At 38.0% G+C, this 21463-nt stretch overlaps 3 protein-coding genes across 3 annotated transcripts; 2 read left to right on the forward strand and 1 right to left on the reverse strand.

Moving 5' to 3' along the window:
- The first annotated feature begins 535 nt into the window (after positions 1–535).
- slc37a4a (solute carrier family 37 member 4a) lies at positions 536–10144 on the forward strand. Its single transcript, XM_038285834.1, has 8 exons — positions 536–1280; positions 1422–1654; positions 3711–3954; positions 4263–4421; positions 4525–4610; positions 6208–6321; positions 8006–8144; positions 9557–10144. Exons 1-8 carry the CDS (start codon positions 1133–1135, stop codon positions 9721–9723), a joined length of 1290 nt encoding a protein of 429 aa, XP_038141762.1. The 5' UTR covers positions 536–1132; the 3' UTR covers positions 9724–10144.
- On the reverse strand, positions 9964–14888 carry trappc4 (trafficking protein particle complex 4). Its single transcript, XM_038285835.1, has 5 exons — positions 14663–14888; positions 14413–14587; positions 12194–12297; positions 10501–10627; positions 9964–10396 (listed from the first exon to the last, which is right to left on the reverse strand). The coding sequence occupies exons 1-5, from the start codon at positions 14835–14837 to the stop codon at positions 10318–10320; spliced, it is 660 nt and encodes a 219-aa protein (XP_038141763.1). The 5' UTR covers positions 14838–14888; the 3' UTR covers positions 9964–10317.
- A 570-nt stretch (positions 14889–15458) lies between these two features.
- rps25 (ribosomal protein S25) lies at positions 15459–19487 on the forward strand. The gene is made up of 5 exons (XM_038285798.1): positions 15459–15543; positions 16821–16910; positions 16989–17172; positions 19240–19338; positions 19432–19487. Exons 1-4 carry the CDS (start codon positions 15541–15543, stop codon positions 19332–19334), a joined length of 372 nt encoding a protein of 123 aa, XP_038141726.1. The 5' UTR covers positions 15459–15540; the 3' UTR covers positions 19335–19338; positions 19432–19487.
- Positions 19488–21463: the final 1976 nt, after the last annotated feature.

Below are 21463 nucleotides of genomic sequence, written 5' to 3' on the forward strand. Positions count from 1 at the left end.
TAATTAGTGTCATAATATTTTCAAAAAAGTTAAAGGAACAAACTACCTTTTTTAATCTGTTTTTGGCTGCTTTTTAATTAGATTTTGATATAATCAATAATCTAAGACATTATATCGCAGTTATTATACATACATGTCTATTTTAACTTTTAGGAGCTGCAGCATCTCGAAATGTGAAATATACAATTTAAACTGATTAAATTGTATGGCCATAAGCTTAAGCCTTAAGTTTTGAGTTAATTATCTACTGGAAATGTGTAACTATATATCTAATACATTGTGGACACATACAGATTATGAAACAATTATAACGTATTTACCTTTATCATAAAATCCCATGCAAATAATTAAATTCGTAAACAATTTTTCATTACATCATATATTTTTTGTTTGCTTTCTGAGCAAAACGGTTTGATAAATTCAAGGGAAAAAACCTGAATGAGTTTCTCTCCAGGGCTCCTCCTCCGCTGTGGTCGTATTGGCTCTTGGACGCTGGGCGGCGCCATTTGGCCCACATGATGCGGAACTTTACGCGTCAGAGCGACTTTCAGCCTCGATGTGTACAAATGTAGGACGAAGTTATTTAGTCAAACTTAAAAATCTTAATCCTCCTAGTTGCATTTTTAAAAAGTCAGCGTTTAGTGCATCTTTATTTGAGTTTTTATGGACTAAAGGAGCATTTGGCTCCAGTGAGTTTGGCATCTCCAGGAGGAACTGGGCTTGGGGCCCCAGAGCAAACCAACCCCTCAAATGAATGGGAGCCTCCCTTCACTGTGCCGGGACTGTTGGACTCTGGTAAATGATTATACATCTGAGGACTCCTTCAAAAACACCATCAGAGGACAAGGACAGCTGATTTCCTGGCTATGCTGAGTTGATGCCTCATTCAGAAGGTTTCCTGTCCTGACCAGCACACATGGTGACAGCCCAGATTCAATCAGCCTGCCGGTAGAGAAGTTGACCATTAACCTCACTGCACTGACTGCAAACAGCTCCTGGCTGAAGCAGCTGTTCCTGCACCCTGGATCCCCAAGCAAAGTTCACTGTCACAGGCAGCACAGGACTGTAAAAAAAGGCAGCAGTTTGATCCTCTTTGTTTTTCTCAGATTCTGCAAGGACTGAAACTGCAACCATGGCTACAGCAGATTACGGATACTACAGAGCCACCATATTCCTGGCCATGTTTGTGGGCTATACACTGTATTACTTTAACAGAAAGACCTTTTCCTTCGTGATGCCTTCTGTGATGCAAGAAATTAAGTTGGATAAAGATGACCTGGGTATGAGACTCTTATGTTTGTTTTTTCTAAATAAATCTCAACATTGCTTTATGCATTTCCATGTTTACAATCTGTTTCTTTTGCAGAAATGATGTTATGAATATTTAAAGCAGCTGCTTTATGGACTGTTTCTCTCTGCAGGCATGATCACCAGCAGTCAGTCGTTGGCCTATGCTATCAGTAAGTTCATCAGTGGCGTGCTTTCAGACCAGATCAGTGCCCGGTGGCTGTTCTCCATCGGCCTGTTCGTTGTGGGAGGCATCAATGTGATCTTCTCCTGGTCCTCCACCGTGGCGGTGTTCTCTGCTCTGTGGTTTATAAACGGTCTCGGACAGGGCCTAGGCTGGCCTCCATGTGGCAGAGTGCTCCGTAAGGTATGCTGCAGCATCCTAGGAAATCAGAGCAAACTCATTTGAGTTACTGAGGATGCTTATTTTACTTGTCATTAGATTAAAAAACACAACTCCAATCTGACACACAAATATATAAGGACAGCTTATCAGGTTACAAGTGAGAGAAAACATTGATGGGTTAGTATTAAAGCTCCAAAATGAATTAAATCCAAATATCCATGTGTGCAAAAGAACAGCTTGCATGCTGTTTTTTGAAGGTTAACAAACTTTAGGTACAGTGCATTATTGTACTGCTTTCCAGTAATACATTTGGCCAGTGTAGGCATCCTGGCTTTTATGCCTAGCATAAATCTTGAAAGGCCACCATCCTAGAGCTTTGCGTAGGTGGTGATGGCGGAAAAGAAAGACTAGCGATCAAATCCACTTTATGGGAAATCTTCACTGTAAATAATAATATTGCAGTTTTAGGATTTCCCTGAAAGTTTATCCACTTAGCATATCTGCAAACAACATTTATTTTCCTGCAGCATTTACAAGACCTTAAATTCTCTTTAGTGTGGTAATATAACGACAAAATAAATAAATAAATGAATTAAATGTTTTAAAGTTGTAATGATTGAGGCAGAAAAACGACTAGAAAGGCCCCTGATGTTGGAATTTGAACTGTCTCAACCCTGACCTTTAAAAAAAAAATCAAACATGGCTGCCATGCATTTAAAACCTCAATAAACCTCATAAACCGGTGCTGCAGGATATCAAGAAAACAAGCAATATTGCTATAATCTTTATGCAACAACAAGTACGATTCGACTAGAGATAAAAAATAAAATAAAATAGTTAAACTTGATACATTCAGATCATTGCTAACCTAAGGCCCAGACAGAAGGATCCAATATATATTTGAAAAAAAAATTAAACAATTTCAACAAAATAGTTTCATAATAAAAAATGATCAAGCCACACTAGCTTTTTTAGTAAAGACAAATTTACCTGCTGTGATTTTTTAACAAAATATCCTAATATAGAGAAATATGCTGTCACTGGTGTGGATGGCTAATCATAGGTTAACCTCATTATTAAGTTTGTTTTATGGCAGATTGCATCCACAGGCCTTTGACAGCATTCCCAGATCCTTGTTCCAGTTTCTGATTGAAAGGAGGCAGCCTCCATGAGTTTCTGAATTTTTAATAATTTAATCTACTGCAATTCTCCTATGAATATGAAGCTTCTGTTTGATGAAGGAATTCCTTTTCTGCTTGTTTTCTAACTTTCTAGTTAGTTTCTTATATTTTTTCTCCAGGCAGGCAAAAGGCAGCCAGTATACCACAGTTTGGGAAGTATAGTAATGAGCTAACAAAAGTACTAATGCCTGTACTTAAACTACTGTAGGCAAGCAAAAATCAGTTGGCAGAAGTTAAAGTATTATAAGGATGTGGAAAGAATGGTATTATTTACCTATAATTATTGATATAAGCCAAATATTAAAGAACTATATATATCGAAGAACCTTTTTAGACTAAAGAAACTGGAGTCTTTGATGCCGTGAGTTTAAGGTGCTGTGCCTTCATTCCCAGACCATCACACATCCACCACTGTGCTTCTCAGTGGGGATGAAATGTTTTCCTCTTTTCTGTGCTTTTTCTTTAGTATCAGAACCAATCATATATATTTTTTGTTTTGCTGAAAACCTTTTTCTCATTCTTAATCTTATCTGATCAAAGTTAACTGTTCAATTTAAAGTCAGAGGAGCAAACTCCACATTTAGATCAGCAAAGATAGAAAAGAAGAGTCTATTTTTTTGCCATTACTCCCAAACAACCAATTAAATTTAAAGAGGTTTTTGCAGTGAAATTGTGACTGGTTGATCCCAAGGTGGGACATTTTGCTACACTTCTCTTACATTAAGCTTTAAATAATTTTGGGGGACCTTATTATTGCGCTGACTGTTGTTCTGCTACATTTATTCAATAAAAATAGTCGTTACCAGCTGAAAATATAGTGTACTGTTTCTTAAAGACACATCGGTGTGTTGTTTTTGTCATTTAAAGCCAGCGTTGTGACCCTTTGTTTGTTTCAGTGGTTTGAACCCTCTCAGTTCGGGACGTGGTGGGCCGTTCTCTCCTGCAGCATGAATCTGGCCGGCAGCCTTGGCCCCATCATCGCCACGGTGCTGGCTCAGACTTACAGCTGGAGGACGATATTGTCCGTCTCTGGGATGATCTGCGTGGCCGTCTCGTTTGTGTGCCTGCTGGTGATCAAGAACGAGCCCAAGGACGTTGGGCTGCCCAACATAGAGGCGACCGCCAAGAAAGGCAAAGGAGGTGAGACTGATGCTGAGTGAGCACTTGGAGGCAAGTTTTAGACAGACTCTGCTGTTTCGACACAGGCTTGTCATAGATAACGGATGTCTGTCTATTGTGTCAGATGGCTGTGTTGTCTTACAGCATGCGTTTGTGGTGCTGCGACTAAAGGTCGCTGACTGGATGGACTTTACTCAAACGCAGGCTTGATAAGAACACTGTGATATTAGGAGGTGTCAATGTTTTTGGTTCAAAGTCTCATCGGTCACTATGTCATGGTACAAAGATGTATGGAGTCTTTGGTTTTATCCATTTACTTTCTCCTCCAGGCTCCTCCAGAGATGACAGCACCCTCTCTGAGTTCCTGCTCTCCCCCTACCTATGGCTGCTGTCCGTGTCCTACCTGGTGGTATTCGGGGTGAAGACGGCCTGCACCGACTGGGGGCAGCTGTTCCTCATCCAAGACAAGGGCCAGTCCACGCTGATGGGTACTGAAAATGGATGGGGCAAACAGACGCCTCCAGGTTCTGTGGAGAAATGGGCTACGAGTTCAGTGTATGACAGCTGGTGAATGGGTTTTCTTCTTCGCAGGCAGCTCATACATGAGTGCCCTGGAGGTTGGAGGTTTGCTGGGCAGTCTGGCAGCAGGTTACATCTCTGACAAGGCTGTCGCCAAAGTAAGGCCGATCGAGTTTTTTTATTATTCTGCTTAAAATCAGACAAAAAAAAAGAAAAAACTTCAAAAAGAGAGGACTTCGCTCCAATGAATGAATAAATATACACTATATTGCCAAAAGTATTTGCTCACCCATCCAAATTATTGGAATCAGGTGTTCCAATCACTTCCATGGCCACAGGTGTATAAATTCAAGCACCTAGGCATGCAGACTGTTTTTACAAACATTTGTGAAAGAATGGGTCGCTCTCAGGAGCTCAGTGAATTCCAGCGTGGAACTGTGATAGGATGCCACCTGTGCAACAAATCCAGTCGTGAAATTTCCTCGCTCCTAAATATTCCACAGTCAACTGTCAGCTGTATTATAAGAAAATGGAAGTGTTTGGGAACGACAGCAACTCAACCACGAAGTGGTAGGCCACGTAAACTGACGGAGCGGGGTCAGCGGATGCTGAAGCGCATAGTGCGAAGAGGTCGCCAACTTTCTGCAGAGTCAATCACTACAGACCTCCAAACTTCATGTGGCCTTCAGATTAGCTCAAGAACAGTGCGCAGAGAGCTTCATGGAATGGGTTTCCATGGTCGAGCAGCTGCATCCAAGCCATACATCACCAAGTGCAATGCAAAGCGTCGGATGCGGTGGTGTAAAGCACGCCGCCACTGGACTCTAGAGCAGTGGAGACGCGTTCTCTGGAGTGACGAATCGCGCTTCTCCATCTGGCAATCTGATGGACGGGTCTGGGTTTGGCGGTTGCCAGGAGAACGGTACTTGTCTGACTGCATTGTGCCAAGTGTAAAGTTTGGTGGAGGGGGGATTATGGTGTGGGGTTGTTTTTCAGGAGCTGGGCTTGGCCCCTTAGTTCCAGTGAAAGGAACTCTGAATGCTTCAGCATACCAAGACATTTTGGACAATTCCATGCTCCCAACTTTGTGGGAACAGTTTGGAGCTGGCCCCTTCCTCTTCCAACATGACTGTGCACCAGTGCACAAAGCAAGGTCCATAAAGACATGGATGACAGAGTCTGGTGTGGATGAACTTGACTGGCCTGCACAGAGTCCTGACCTCAACCCGATAGAACACCTTTGGGATGAATTAGAGCGGAGACTGAGAGCCAGGCCTTCTCGTCCAACATCAGTGTGCGACCTCACAAATGCGCTTCTGGAAGAATGGTCAAAAATTCCCATAAACACACTCCTAAACATTGTGGACAGCCTTCCCAGAAGAGTTGAAGCTGTTCTAGCTGCAAAGGGTGGACCGACGTCATATTGAACCCTATGGATTAGGAACGGGATGTCACTTAAGCTCATATGTGAGTCAAGGCAGGTGAGCAAATACTTTTGGCAATATAGTGTATAACATAATTTGCAAAGACACCATTAGCTCCTCTCACTATCCTCTGCAGGGCCTGATGGGAAAACAAACATGCATATATGCTTGTTTATTACCATTTGAAATACTTAGGTGCACAACAGCAATCCTGTAAATTTAAACATTTGCCAAGCTAAAAGGCTTCAGTGCTTTTACTGTTAATCTCCAACAAGTTTTCGTAAACTTGGCTTGTTTTACTCACTATTCCTACGTCTCTGTTTCTACACAGCAAGGGTTGAGAATCTACGGCCATCCTCGTCACTTCATCCTCATCTGTATGATGGCTGGAATGTCTGTGTCCATGTTCCTGTTCAGAGTCACAGTGACTGCTGACAGCTCAAAGGTAACGCTGGCATCTCTGAGGGTAGAAGCCAATGGCTGGAAGCTTGGAAATCTTCTTTTAGAAAGTAAGCCTGTATGAGCGATGCAAACAGAAACTCTTAAACAGAGCATGCATGAGGAGAAATAGCATCATGCATGCTCTCACATGTGTTGAAGAGGTGTTCCCTCTTAGAAGCAGGTACAGGGTTGCGCATGTGCATTTTTTTTTTTGTAAGTGAAGAGTTCTGGTCTTTTAAAAAAAGTGTGAAAATCTTCCATTATACCTTTAAATAATATGAAGTTTTGTAATTTCCAAGCTCTGGTAAATTCAGCAAAGACAAAACATTGACCAATGAAAGATGAGTTTGTATGGAAGCGGCACTCATTCACGTTTTATTGGCTATCAGCGCTCATACTACTAAGAGTTGTAACAGAAGAAAGTTTACATAATAATTCTTCTTTGGTGGCTAGCAGTGGGCAGAAAGAGCCACCACATGGAATAGGCAAACAAAGAAGAGATTTAAATCTGGCTTTTTTAAAAAGAGGATGTGATTATCAGGAAGCTCATTCATGATGACAACATGATATCAAGCTTGATATAATTGTTCCCTTTTCTGATGTGAGACATTTGCTGGATTTAAACCCCAACATGCTTTTCATTAGTCATTTGGTTTGTGTTACACTCTGAGAAACTCTGCTTAACATCTTTCATTGCTGTTTCTGCACTTGGACTCGCTACCGGCTACCTGATGAACTATATGTGGCTGAAACACAGCATCTTTAGTATATTTTGTCTAACTTTAGGATTTTATTTCTTCCACCTCATGAGAGTTGGTTTAAAACTTTACTTTATTTCTTCCAATGAAATCCCTATGTTATGTCCAAAATTAATATTTCCTGATCTAACTTTCAATTTTTATAAAAAGGCCCAGATGAAAAAGGCACATAGACCTTGGAATATTTCTGCCTTGTAATTTCTCTTTTTATATCCATTGAATTAGGATGTTGGTTTCTGTTATTGTCATAGAAATTAATAATGATTTTATTATTCACTTATTTCTTTTTTTAGATTACATTCAGCATTGTCAAGGCATTATAAGGCAGTTTCTAAAATGACTGAACTCATTGAAGTGGATGTAGTAACATATTTAACATCTTTAGTTTTTGTTAATTAAGTTAAAAACTAATATTTTCTACATCTTTCTTTAAAGAAATACCTCTGTAGTTATTGCATCAGCCTCATTATAGCTAAAAGGAAAATAATTTATATTCGTCAGCCCTGAATATTACATTTTCTTTTTCTGGAATAATCAAATTGTATGAAAAGTATATGAGAAGAATATGAGACCGTAACTTTTTATTTGCACTTCCAGCATGAATTTAAAATTGCTTTCACGCTGCACTTTGTTTCATTCGAGAGTGAAAATAATTTCTTTCCAAAGGTTTTTCGAATCTGTGGAACTGATAATTGTGGGTTAGATCAAATGTTGTCTCTAGATGTTTATATATAGCGAACTGTACATATTGCAATATTGGGCTTCAAACAAGGTGCCAGATTCTCAAGGATGCTTCAATAAAAAACACGTTTTTCCGATTTAAATCCCCTGAGATTCCCTTACTGGGATGTGGGCTCATCCCCCAACGTTTCCAGGTCAAGGGAAACGCACCTCGGCTGGATAATCACCCTTTTCTTTATGTACCTTCAGGTTTGGATACTCAGCTTGGGCGCTGCTTTCGGATTCTCCTCATATGGACCAATAGCATTGTTTGGAATATTAGCCAATGAAAGCGCTCCCTCCAACTACTGTGGGACGTCTCATGCCATCGTTGCCCTGATGGCCAACAGTAAGTGTGCAATGTTCTGATTGGAATTTCTTCCATTTGTTAACCATCCCCCCTTTACTCTGACACCCCTAAAACATTGGGCTTCTGCAGGTTCTAAAATAAATAAAGAAATAAGGAAATTATGAAAAATAAATATGTAAAATACCAATAATAGCCTAACCTGATACCAGCTATCTATCCTGCTACATATTACTTTGCCATTCACTATTTTAGGGTAATTTTTAGCTCTGGTCCAACCCCTACATGCAGACATTTTTTTATCAACTATTTAAATCCTTGTTTATTTTTTAGGCTCACCTCATTAAGGTTTACACCCTCGCAATAATGGAGTAGTCAGCAAAGTGAATGAATATTTAAGCTTTATTTTTCTAACATACAGTAAGCCTTTTCCTGGAGCTGGATTCTGTTCAGAGTTGTGAGAAAGGTTGGATATCTGGAGGTTGACAAGACCGATGGTTTCATTATCCTAAAAACCTGAAACTGTAAAGTTGGAATGACTTGTTGATGCTCATCTTCTCCATTACTCATATCTAGCCATAGCCGTCACAACCATAACAATGACGAAATGCTTTCCTATGTGGTATTTTGCACATATAAACAGTATTGAAACATGTCTTTAAATGTTTAAAAGTCAAAGTGAAAGACTGGCTTTAATGTGACACAAAATTAAGATCTGCTACAAACAGTAAGAGCAGGAAAGTTTGACAGCAGTTGATGCAAGGAGCATCCATCTTAAATGTGGAAGTCAGGTCTGGTTCCTTTCCTCCACTATTCAACTTAAGAATTCAAATTTTTGGGATCCTCTCTATTAAATTTTCCTACTCCGAGTTAAGAAACTATGACTGTGGAGAACAGAACGCACCAATACTGCTCCCCATACTGCTAGGTTTTGTAACGGAAAAATAGCAACCAAACTTGTGAAGGATGGAATAAAATAAAAAGTCAGTGGACTTGGTCTGTTAATGTTTGTAACGCCTAATTTAAGATATTTAAATTTAGTTTATTTAGAGAAAATGAAGCTTGGATATGCTGCATTGTGAAGCATGGTCTTGGCAGCAGTATGCTGTGGCAATGGCTGAAAAGTTATAAAAAAAATTTCAAGACTTCCCTAAAAATCTGTATTGACTTCAGATGCCCAATACAAATGCAGGCCACACTTTTCAGACTTTTTTCCCTGTATAACCATAAACACATTTTTCCATTCAGCTAATCATTAACTATGGGATCTGTTACCAAGAATCTCTTACATCAAGATTATGATGGCAACATAAAAATAAAAAAAGCTAGAAACTTATTTTGCCTCCATTGTTTTTTTTTATTGCTTTTATGCGTGTTTAAGTAGAAATCACTGTTGAACAAAATGTGTTTCACATGATCCAAGCTTAATGTCATCCATTGTTTTTCTCCTGCAGTTGGCGGCTTCCTGTCTGGATTACCCTTCAGCACCATCGCCAAGCACCATGGTTGGGAAACGGCTTTCTGGGTAGCAGAAATGACCTGCTTGGTCACCGCTGTTGGGTATTTCCTCTTGCGGAACATCCGAACCAAGATGGGTCGCCTGCCCAAGAAGGCAGACTAACGTCACACCTCAACCCTTCCAACTACAGATGTCAATATATTTTTCAGCATTTTAATACTCTAAGATTTCTGCTGTCAATCCATCAGGACACTAAAATTGGTCTTATTTTGTTTTTTACTGGTTCTAGTTGCTTCTTGATATTCAACATTGATGATACTGACAGATCCTGTTTTAATTGAGTGTGCATATTGCACAAGTGGATTCATTTCCCTGCTCAAAGACTATATTTTTACTACACAAAAGGATCCAAATGGTACATTTATTAAAAAGAAGTTTTAATGACAAATCATAAATGGAAAGTGCCAAAGATGTTATCTCTATTGCCCTTCATTTTTTTACACAGCTGATACTCAACCACCTGTCAATTCAAGAGACTAAAACACTAATAACTGACATTAAAACACATCCAGGCATTACAGTGTTTAGGATGTATTGTGTCAAGTATTTACACCACTTAATTTATATGTATACAGCCTTGATAAGAAGTCAGATTAAGAGTTTCAGACAAAAGAAATACAAAAAATGCACTGGTTTCCTTCCAGTTAATCATTTTATATACAATATGCTATGAGGAGGAATAAGCTCCAATCTGGTTTAGGACCCCGCTCCAAAGTTTCCAGCTTTCTCTGCAACCTCCAGCGCACTTTTCAGGTTCTGATCAAATAGTTCACACCTGGATCCAAACACAGGACAAAAATCAATTAATCAAACCTCAACAATTGATGCCAACAGGCAGTTTAGCCGTTATAAAATCTGAATCTGTTACTGTCCGTGTACCTGATGGGCATTTCCAGAGAATAGAACGGATTCTTCAGAGCAAAATCTGAGTAGATCTCGTAAATCTTCTTTAACAGGGCGTCGATACCGGACTGCCGAGGGTCTGCCAGCACAATAAATTTTATACCTGGGAGAGAAAAAGATGGAACAATCACATTACAAGCAATGATAGTGAGCTTTGATGGGAATGAAAGAAGGTATTAGCAAAATCTACTTTTCATTCAGGGTCCAGGATGGTGTATTTATTAATTCTCCAAAAAGGGCTTCAGAAATAGATGTTCTTGAGTAAAGAGTGGCCCCATAGTTACTGGTACCTATTGGAAAGATCTGTAGAGGTGCTGTAGTTTTTTTTTTTTATAAAGACCTGGTGAACCAAAGAAGACACTTTTTTTTGGTGCAGATTAGTTCCTCTTTACCAACCTGCTCAATGTACAGGGTGTGAAGATAAGTTTAGGTCAATTATTCTTGTTTTATTACGGTTCAATTCTTTAATTAAAGAAAATGAAATATTGACTGTTGATCTGGACAAGTTAATTTGCCTGTATCCTACCAGAACACAGTATTCCTTCTAAAAAGCTCCTGCAGCTGCCTCTCTGGTTACGCCATCACGCTGGTCTAGCGATGATGTCACCACTGCCACAGAAACCAATAAAGTAAACAATTGAGAGAAGCATGTAAGGAAGCCATGGCGTAATAAGTGTGCTTTATCGTTTTGCACTTTTGTCCCTCAAAATCCATCCAACCAGTGCTGCTCAATGTTTATCAAAGTAAACAGGAATGTTTCTGCTTGTTAGATTAGAAGCGACTGCCGCAGTGTGTTGACGTCCATATGTTGCGTTCCATGGTGACACATAATTTAGCGGGTCAACCCAGTTCTGGTGTTCCCACAGCATGCCGCCTAGGAGATTTTTACGCAGACTGATTGCTGAGTCGTTTGACCTAAGTAGACACACATCAGAGAGCTGTTCCCACTGCCACTAAAAGCCGAATGTTCCCGGGTTTAAACTAGTTTTTCGGCCAGTGGGAAAAGGCTATAAGAGTGACATGCATCATTCGCGTGTCGTCTTTATAACCCAGAGCAATTTCAAGTTCCTAAATAAGCTGACTAATTTAGAGTGGAAATAAAAGAAAACGACCACTACTGTGGCAATAATAATCCTACAGATAAACACCTCTTAAATCAAACATCTGATGTATTCTACATATTTTAGTTTGACATGTTGCTGCAATTAAAGACTCCTTTTCTGAAGGATTATACTCATCTTTAACAAAGGGGCCCTTAAATGTGGAGGGAGCTGAAGTCTTTTCTGTAATAATGAAGTTTGTGTTGGAGTATTTTCTGCTTTTCACATAAATATTATACAGTCCTCATACCTAAAAACCACTGATTGGGTTCCATATTGTTTTATTAGGCTGATTTAAATTTATGCATTTGGAAAACTTGACAATTTAGGACAAAGACAAACACACAAAAGAATGAATGTAAAGAAGTAGAAAGAATTTTAAATTCTAAACATACAATAATACAAGTTTCTGAGGCACAGCTCATGGTTGACTGGGATTTGTCTCCTAATGTGTTTAAAAACAGTTTACATAATGTTGTACGTAACTAGTACAATGTTCATTTCTGTACAATGGTGCTTTGTAACAATATCAACATAAATAGAAACAGCTACTCTATGAAGGTACCAACCTGTAAGCGTCTGAAAACAGTGGAGTTTGAAGACGTCGGTTTCCAGCATCTCGATACCTGAACTGCCGACTTCAGGAGACAGCTGTGAACCTATGGCAAACAACCTATGGAGAAATCCAACACAAAAGCAGGTTATTGTGAACATAACAATAAATGTACAGAGTCACACTAATAAAGCTAGGGAATTTTGTGACACTTTTATTACACAAGGTGAGGAAAAAACGCATTTTCTTTTAGAAATAATAGTCCTTTCAGTCCTAAAAGCTGTGTTAACTGATTATCAAAGCATAGGACGTAGTTTAATTGTAATTTACAAGCTAAAACTGAGAAATTAAAACGATAAAAACACACTCCTCTACCATTTGTTTCCTCTATCCAGATATAGAAATGGTCACATTCTTTTTAAAATAACTATTTGAGCAGAATGACTCAAATAATTTACTGAATCATTCTAATACAAGATATGCTTTATTTTAAACCATTCCTTCCAAACTCTGGCTGTGTGTTTAGCCCTAGACTCAAATCCTCTGCAGCCTCTAGCAGGTTTATTTCCAGTATTTGACCAGTGCTGAGCTCCAGATATCTTCCCATCAACTCTAACCAACATCCCTGTCTATATTAAACAGAAGCTTCCCCAATGTGCAATGCCTCCACAGTGTTTCACTGCGGTGCATTTAAGGTTCACCCAGGGAAGGTGGTGGGAGACAGGAAAGGCCGCGTTCCAGCACTCGACAGCGCCCTCAGTGACACGCTGCTGCTTCTTAAATCCATAAAGCTCCTTCTTCTGTATAACCATCATTGATCCCAACAATCTACATCCATGGTATTCTCTTTAAAAAATTTCACATTTTTTGTAGTCTGTTTTAGCACAAAAAGTACAGGTTGTACAACTTTTAACAGTGCCTTTATAAAACCTCTAAACTTATACAGTATCTATATCTAATTTTGCTTATTTTCAATACATGTGCTCTCCCTTATCCTTTTTCTTTCTACAAACAAATTATCATTATACTCTTCTATTCTCTGCATTGTTATTTTTCCACAACATATAACTTTTTCCATATCAAAAATGTAGGTTTTCCCGAATCTATCCCCCACAGACCTCATCAAAAAATGGTAACTTTCTCTCAAAAACGGAGACTCATAAAAACCTGATGGAGATGTGCACAACCCAACGTTAAATACCTTCAATCTGAGTTCATATATACCAACACATCCTTGTTCTATTATAATGAAACTAGAAAAGCACTCTGAGAGGCCATACCTCCACCAAACAGAAGTTTGGCCCCAGATCGTGACTTACGCCTAAAGCTAAACCTAGACTTAGACAGATTTTATTTCGTCAAAAAGAAATTTTGTTTAGAACAGCTCACTAGACAATTTTAGCAGCAGTGATAAATTAAAAAAAAACATTGTGATATTAAGTCGCAATATGTAGTTATGCTTCATGTTCCCTTGGCAGCAGTGATGTCAGACGGATCTGGAAAGGATCTTAGCATCCAAATGGGATTTTTCTAAAAACTTACACATGAAAAATAATGACACATTTCAGATGACCGCAACAATCAAACCCATTTAACCCTTTATAGGGCACTTAGTGTAATACTTTGAAAATCAAAATTTTAATCCAACAGTGTTATTGGAATGCAGGACAAGACATTTTTACCTTTGTAACATTAAAAAAATATGGATATTTTGATGGCAAAAATTTATATCAATGTAATAACAAGAAACACCATCTTGCCCGAATATATTAAGAAAAATAACAAATGTTCTTCTACAAGAAATTCATGAAAAACACTCTGAGTGAAAGAAACAAATTTTTTGGTCCAACATAACCTTAGAGACAATAATGCTGATAATGGCACTTATTATTATTATTTTTTTTACTTTAAATATAATTGTTAACTTTGCTTATTAACTTTTTCACTTTACTTTTTAACTTTTCAATTAGCTTTTATATCTTTTATTTTTTTATTGAATTGTTAACTTTTGCTTTTCAAGTTAATTTAAAGTAGGTAATATATCATTCAAGGGCTCATCTAATTGGTCAAATGCCAAAATAAGATGTACAGCCATGTAGCAGGTTCTTTGCTGAATGGCTGGATATAGAGCTTGGGCTTCTAGACCTCACTGGGGGATGTGGGGGCTCCATTTGTAAGGCAAGTGATCAAAACTGGTAACTTGCCCTATAAAGTGTTGATCCCAGAGTTACTTACGAATGAAACATGGAAGCTAGCATCAGCTTCTCGTTGGAGCTCAGGCGAGCCCGTCCGAACCGGATCGACACCGGATAATTTGCTGGGTCCTTTAAATATTCTAGGATGTCCTTTCCATCGGCTGTGTTTTTTCCGAGAACATCAACTCCATTGATAGACAGCACTGCGTGCCCCACTAAAAGAAAACGTTTGTAGTCACAAATAACGCTAAAACTTGACATGAAAGCTCCATTGGTGATGCTAACGTTACCTTTAATTCCGTCCCGTTGACCAAACGACACCACCACTTTTTCGTCGTGATGCTTAAGCACCAGGTCTAAAGGGTGGCTAAAAGTCTTCTCCACCTCAGTTCTCGGCACATAGTTGTCATACTGGTATATTAAACCTCCAGCCTTATTCACTACATAAACACTGAAAATCACCATCTTTGCAAGGTCCTACTTCCTCCCGCTGCTCTTCTTCTTCTTTCTGTTTTTTACTGACGGGTGACATCAAACGTTAAGACGTATTATCGCCATCTACCGTGCTGGAGTGTGGACCAAAGTATCCCCCTTTAATCTAAATTCTTGTAAATAATCCTGTTTCCTTATTAAAAAAAAAAAAAACTGTTTTATTTATTTTATGATTAACTAATATTTTATTAAGTTTTAATGTCTCTATATTTATATTTCCGATTTTCTTCTTTTAGCTTCTCTCTACTTAATGTATGCTTTTCTCAATGAATTATTACATGCTCTACTGTTTCCATACCCCTACCACTATCAAGTGTAGAGTTTTATTTAAACCAGTATGCCCAAGCCGCAATTCTGTCATTACTACTCTTTTGTCCTCCCATTGGTCACGTGAACCGGCCAAGATTATGAGAAAATATTTAATAATTTTATTTTACTGTAATTATAATTAATCTAAACGTAAATTGAATAACATATTTACCCAATTCACATAAAATGTATTTTTTTTTATCTTTGGTGCGATGTGTGATAAAAAAAAAAATAAAAAAAAAAGACCATAAAAGACTACAAAACTCCAGCTCCCAGAATTCCCTCCGTCCCTTCCGCACATACGGGTTGCCTAAGGGACTCTTGCACGGGTGGACTTCCTTTCGCTCCGACATCTTGACGAGGAAACATGGTGAGGCTCTGGATTACACGTTTTACTTAAGAAAACTAAGCCTTTGTCGGATTTCACTGCGCGTGTTTATGCCTTATATTATTCGGAATGACTCCATTGATCAATGAAGGTCAATCGTTTCGTTCAGAATGGGCAGAAGGTCTCATAATTGATACAATTTTGCGTGCTTAGCAGCGGGTTAGCTAGTTGCTAGTCCCACCATGCTTTCAGCTAAACTGTCCGACAGAAAACGAGCTGTGGAGATTTTTACACAAGTTCGTGCTGTTATGTAAATATCGAAACACTTCATAGACACGAAATTGCATTTTAGCACTTCTTATGATACTGTGCGGAGGGAAACGACAGCTTTGGTTATTTAGTCAGCGAAGACAAGGCCGTAATAACAGACTGATCCCTTCTAATTTTGCTCTGATCGAGACACTCATCAGTCACCAATGATTTTCTCAGTCTCCCATAAAGCCACATTAACACAGATTTAGAATAACATGGCATGAATAAGTATTTACCCTTAAAATAAGGCAAAGCCTTCAACATAGTTTACAGTCAAGTTATACATTCACATATAAATTCTCCATCATGACACGTGAAATGCAAACTTCTGACCTAAGAGATTAATTTTCGTTGTTAATAGTAAATTTCCTCATTTAGGTTTTGCAAAGTATACTTAGACAAGTGTTTTGACAAGCATAAAACTGAAATCTTGTATGCTTATTGTAATATCAGTTCAAATATAATTCAATCAGTTATCAATAATTGTTTCAGGCCTTAAAATGTCTATTTTTTACTTTTGAAAATAAACTGATTCCCTCTTGGTCCAAACGTTTGTCTAGAAATAATTCCACTTTTCTAAACTAATTAACCTAATAACTTGCAGTGTTCATACCAAATACTATATTCTAATAACAGATCACATTGTTTTATACTATTTGTTACTAAATTAACTTGACACATCAAGATCCTCCTTTCTTTGTGACAAGAGCTGGTTTTTGAGTCTTTCAGTATTTCCTGTAAGAGATATGTAACTATACACAATTTGAGATGAATTTCAAATATCCTGTTGTAATTATCCTGATTTTAATCAAAAGTAGAACAAGCCTTTATGTATAAAAGACTCTTCTTGAGCAGAAATATTTGAGATGATTAAAGATGATTTGTTCTTCTCTTAAAACAGCAATGTTTCTTCATAAATAAAGTCCTTTGCTTAACACATTTTTCATAGAAATCAGGGACCTGAAATTTTGTGGATATCATTTTAACTTGATGCTCTTTGTTTCCAGCCTCCTAAGCAGGACAAGAAAAAGGACGCAGGGAAGTCCAAGAAGGACAAGGACCCAGTCAACAAGTCTGGAGGCAAAGCCAAGAAGAAGGTGGGGATTAGTCACCTTTCATCACAACTTTTAACAAGTTTTGTTCCTATCTAACACAGTGCCTGTGCTTTTGAGCAGAAGTGGTCCAAGGGAAAAGTGAGGGACAAGCTCAACAACTTGGTCCTCTTCGACAAGGCAACCTACGACAAGTTGTACAAAGAAGTTCCCAACTACAAGCTCATCACCCCCGCCGTTGTGTCGGAAAGGCTGAAGATCCGTGGATCTCTCGCCAGGAACGCCCTTCAGGAGCTGCTCTCCAAAGGTAAACCCAACCCTTGCAATTAGATTTATTCCAATATATCTGGAACAAAAAGGACGGGATCTGAACAGTAGCAGCGAGCTTAATTTTAAGAAAAATCTTTCTTTTAAACGGGTGGTAAAGTTTCCTTTCTTTCGTTTCTGCAGTTAACAGCAGAGGATGTATACATTTAAATGTCATTTTCTATGAATTATTTTAGCTATTTAAACTTAAAGTGTCATTAAATATTCTAATGTCTTAAAATGTAATTATTTGAATTTTAGGCTTTAACTAGTCTAAAATATATTCAACATTTTGTCTGCTTTTGTTTTAAATATATAATCAGCCTTATTAAGCAGTTCAAAACTTTCCTGTACCTTCATCTCCTACAGCCTCTTTCAACCTGGGGAACGTTATATTATTTTAATACTTTACTAAAGTATTTTATTCTAACTTGAGCGTTTAATTTTTTTTATTTCTTCTCAAATAAAAATAAACCCAACATCAATATGATGCCAGTAAGGTATCAAATACAAAATAAAATCATACTATAAATCTGGAGCTCATTTGAGTATCTCTCCTATAATCACGTTTAAACTTGAATTGGGGACAAAATACGGAACAAAAATTGTAGTTGGACTGTATTTGTTTTGCATTTTCAACATTCATGACACCGGAGCTGCTTTGAAGAGCTCAGATGTGGGTTAACGGCTGATACCAGGCTGTTCTATAAATCCTGTTCCTCTACTTGGTTTTGATGCGTGTCAAAGCTAAGGGTGAACTAAAACATTTAAGAAAAAAAAACTTTCTCTTTAGTTGAAGAAAGCCTTTAAAAAATGTTTTAATAGAACAGATTTCAGTCCCATTTTATTATATTACCTGAGAAATAAAATATTTGCATATACCCCTAACAATGGACTTGCAGACCACTAGGGGTTTGCAGTGGTGAAAACTGGAAAAAACCCTAAAACACTGAAGTCATTTGAAAAATTAGAGATAAGAAGTGAAGTTGATATTTTCCACCTCCATAACTGAAGTTATTACAGTAAGTTGGTTAGATTTTATTTGGTCCATAGCGTGACTTAGTTCGTGAAGTTCTTGTTTTTTACTTCAATATATGGTTTGAAATGTTTTAAATGAGCATTTCTGAGACTTGTGGAAACACTGTCTCTGCCTCTCAAGGAACGTTCATCGGGGATTTATGTTGTTAATGGGGCTTAGTATGCTCAGAGATGAAGATGGCGCTAAATTGAATTTACTGAAAGGCAATAAAAGTTTCTCCAAACTAAAATATTATGAGGCAACTTTCCATAAGCAATGATCAGCACTGCTCATCGGCTCTGTCATGTCTACGATACGTGATCATTCATGTTTCCAATTATCTTTTTTCCCATTGGAGACAATTTGACCTCCTCTAGAGTTATGTGGAATGCTTGATGGAATAAGTTTTACACTGTGAATGTGATTTATCTTTAACTTTAAATAAGTCACTTTTTTCTCTCCTTATCCTAAGGTTTCTTGGTTCTATAGAGAGACCTGTAGTCTAACCAGTAAATCATCTGCATCATTTAATATGCATCTACCTTTGTCGCTTCATGACATGAATATTTGTCGTTTTACAGCCGGAGGGAAATGGTGGTCACATTGACCTGCACACACCTGCCACAATCAACTTTATGAGTCATTTAAATCTGCCACCTTAAAACTTGGGGGTCATACTGACTGGTGCAGCTCTTCAATCTGCTGCCTGTAGAGAAATGAAGCTTATCTGGATTTCTGTATTGAAATGCGTTGGCTGGCTTCGTTGTGCTGTTCTTTTTACATCTCTTTGCAGGTGATGAAGCCGAGAAGACGTTTTATCGTTTCCCTTTATCGCCTCTTTCTGAAATATTTTCTCCTTTTTCCAGTTTTCCCATTCCTGTATTACTTGCATTGCAGTGTCCATATAATCTGTAGTACTCCTGCATAATTATAATAAAGCTGTTTACATGAATAAATTAAGCAGAACACTATGGCGATAGCTGTACTGCTCCACTTGAAAGAGAAAAATCTGGGCTCTTTTTTTTAAAGGTGTTCCGTTTTGTCTTGTAGGCATGATCAAACTGGTGTCCAAACACAGAGCTCAGCTGATTTACACACGTAACACCAAGGGTGGAGATGAGGAGGCGGCCGCAGAGAAAGCATAAACAGGTAGAGGGAAGGTCTACTTCCCCACATCTCTTCTGTTGTATGGTTTGATTTTTGTAATTCTAATTGGTTTTCTTTTTTCGTCCTTTACAACAGGTTCTCCTGTGTTGTGAGCTGTTCATGAAAGGTGTAATAAAAATGTAAAGACAAAAGTGGTTTTGTCCTGTTTTAAACTAAATTAGATTTTCTCCAAAGTATGTTTGATTCATCCATCACACCACACATTTACATGTTAGCTTTAGTAAATAATGATATGCAAATAGTTATACTTGTATGCACATGTGAACATCCACTAGAAGTAATGCAGCAGTTGAGAAAAGCCTCTAAAAGAGATTTAGAAAAAATAGGAAAAAGGTTTTATTCCTTTTTGACACTTAAATGATTTGGTTTGATCAATAACGTATTTTATTTAGCATATCTATTCTGTAGATTCAAATAGATTTGGTGTGCTGCTGCTAACCCAGTTTATTCAAACTGTTGGCTTCCAATATTCAGTTTTGTACAAATGTTTCAACTTATTTGTGATGCATTGTCTACCTTTTTTGAGCAACAGAAACTGTCTGGGTATGGAGGTTTAGTTTGTTTATAAAGGAATGTAAAGAAACACAAATGTTGGCTCAGGGCTAATGTGAAGGGCTTCAGTGATGGATGTCGTTAACCCTCCCTTTGTCACCGCACAGTGTCACCCCAAGCAACAACGACCAAACAAACCGCAGGCTTTACGCCTCTGACATGTATGCAACATCCATCAGGTCCTCCCAACATTCAGCCTGTACTGAAAACAACTGCTCAGTCTACATTTAACAAAGGCCTTCTGAAGTTTACACACTTCTTTTTGAATTCCTGGATCTTGTGATGAGAAATAAGATTCAATTGTCCTAAAATATTAGAGAACGACTCAAACATCATTAGTGCCCAAACCTTCAAACGGCTCTATAAAAGCACCTGTTTTAGCATGTGTTCTTGCATTTCCACTGATCATAAATGGTCTTAAACCAGAAATAAAGACCAGCAGTCTAGGTTTGACTACAGGATGCAAAACTTACTTCTTCTTCTTCTTCTTATGAGATTTTATGGCGGTTGGCAAACTTGTGAAATGTGCATTACCGCCACCAACTGATATGGAGTAAAGCAAGGAAACAGGAAACGATTCACCCCCCCCAAAAAAAAAAAAAAAAAAAAAAAAAAAATACAATAAAATAACCTGTGTAACTTAAACCCACATAATACTAAATTATACTAAATTACATTTGCCCGTATAATTTTAATTTACTCTAGGTCATCGTACCTCTGCCAGTTTCTGATGGTCCCATTGGTCTTTCCATCATGCTTCCAACCATCTCCCAGTTCATATCTTTAACATCCAGATATTTTTCTGCAGCCTTCACTATTATTTTGATTTTTTCTGTTTTTTTTGTCGTCTGAGCAGTACAATTAATCACTTCCACCATGAAAAGAACAAAATTTGTCTTTTTAACAATTAGTGAGTCTTCATCAATTTTTGGAGATTTCTCTAGAGGTTTGAAATTTGCCGTGTGTTGAACTGTAGGTTTGGGTTTTTCTGACTGAGATGGGATCCTTTTTGCAGCTTCAGCATAAGTTATTCCAAGCTCAAATTTCATTTTTTTTATTTCTTCAGACCTTTTGCTTGCTTCACAGCCGCGATAAGCAGCAGTATGTTCTCCACCACAATTACAGCATTTTATTTTAGCTTCTTTTCCACATTTACCATATTCATGTTCTCCTGCACACCTTCCACACCTCTGTTTCCCTTTACAAACTGCTGCAATGTGTCCGAATTTTTGACATTTGAAACATCTCAATGGTGGTGGATTGTAGATTTTGACATTGTAACTGATGTAACCGATGAATACTTTGCTTGGTAATTGCTCTTCCTCGAATTTAATTAGTACAGATAAACTGTCAGATCTTTCTCCGTTTCTTGTTGTTTTTAACCGTTTTACTTCTTTTACTTTTGCACCGCTTATGTTTTCCAGAATCTCTTTTTCAGAAATTTTCAGAGGAACTCCTCCAATGACTCCCCTGCTGATCTTTTTGTTCTCCATTAGGCTGCACTGAACTCTGCAAAACTTACTCATTTGCATCCTGCAACTTATAGAGCTACTGA

Source organism: Cyprinodon tularosa, unplaced genomic scaffold (assembly GCF_016077235.1).
Source record: "Cyprinodon tularosa strain WSP-4 unplaced genomic scaffold, ASM1607723v1 ctg215, whole genome shotgun sequence".
Classification (NCBI taxonomy): Eukaryota; Metazoa; Chordata; class Actinopteri; order Cyprinodontiformes; family Cyprinodontidae; genus Cyprinodon; species Cyprinodon tularosa.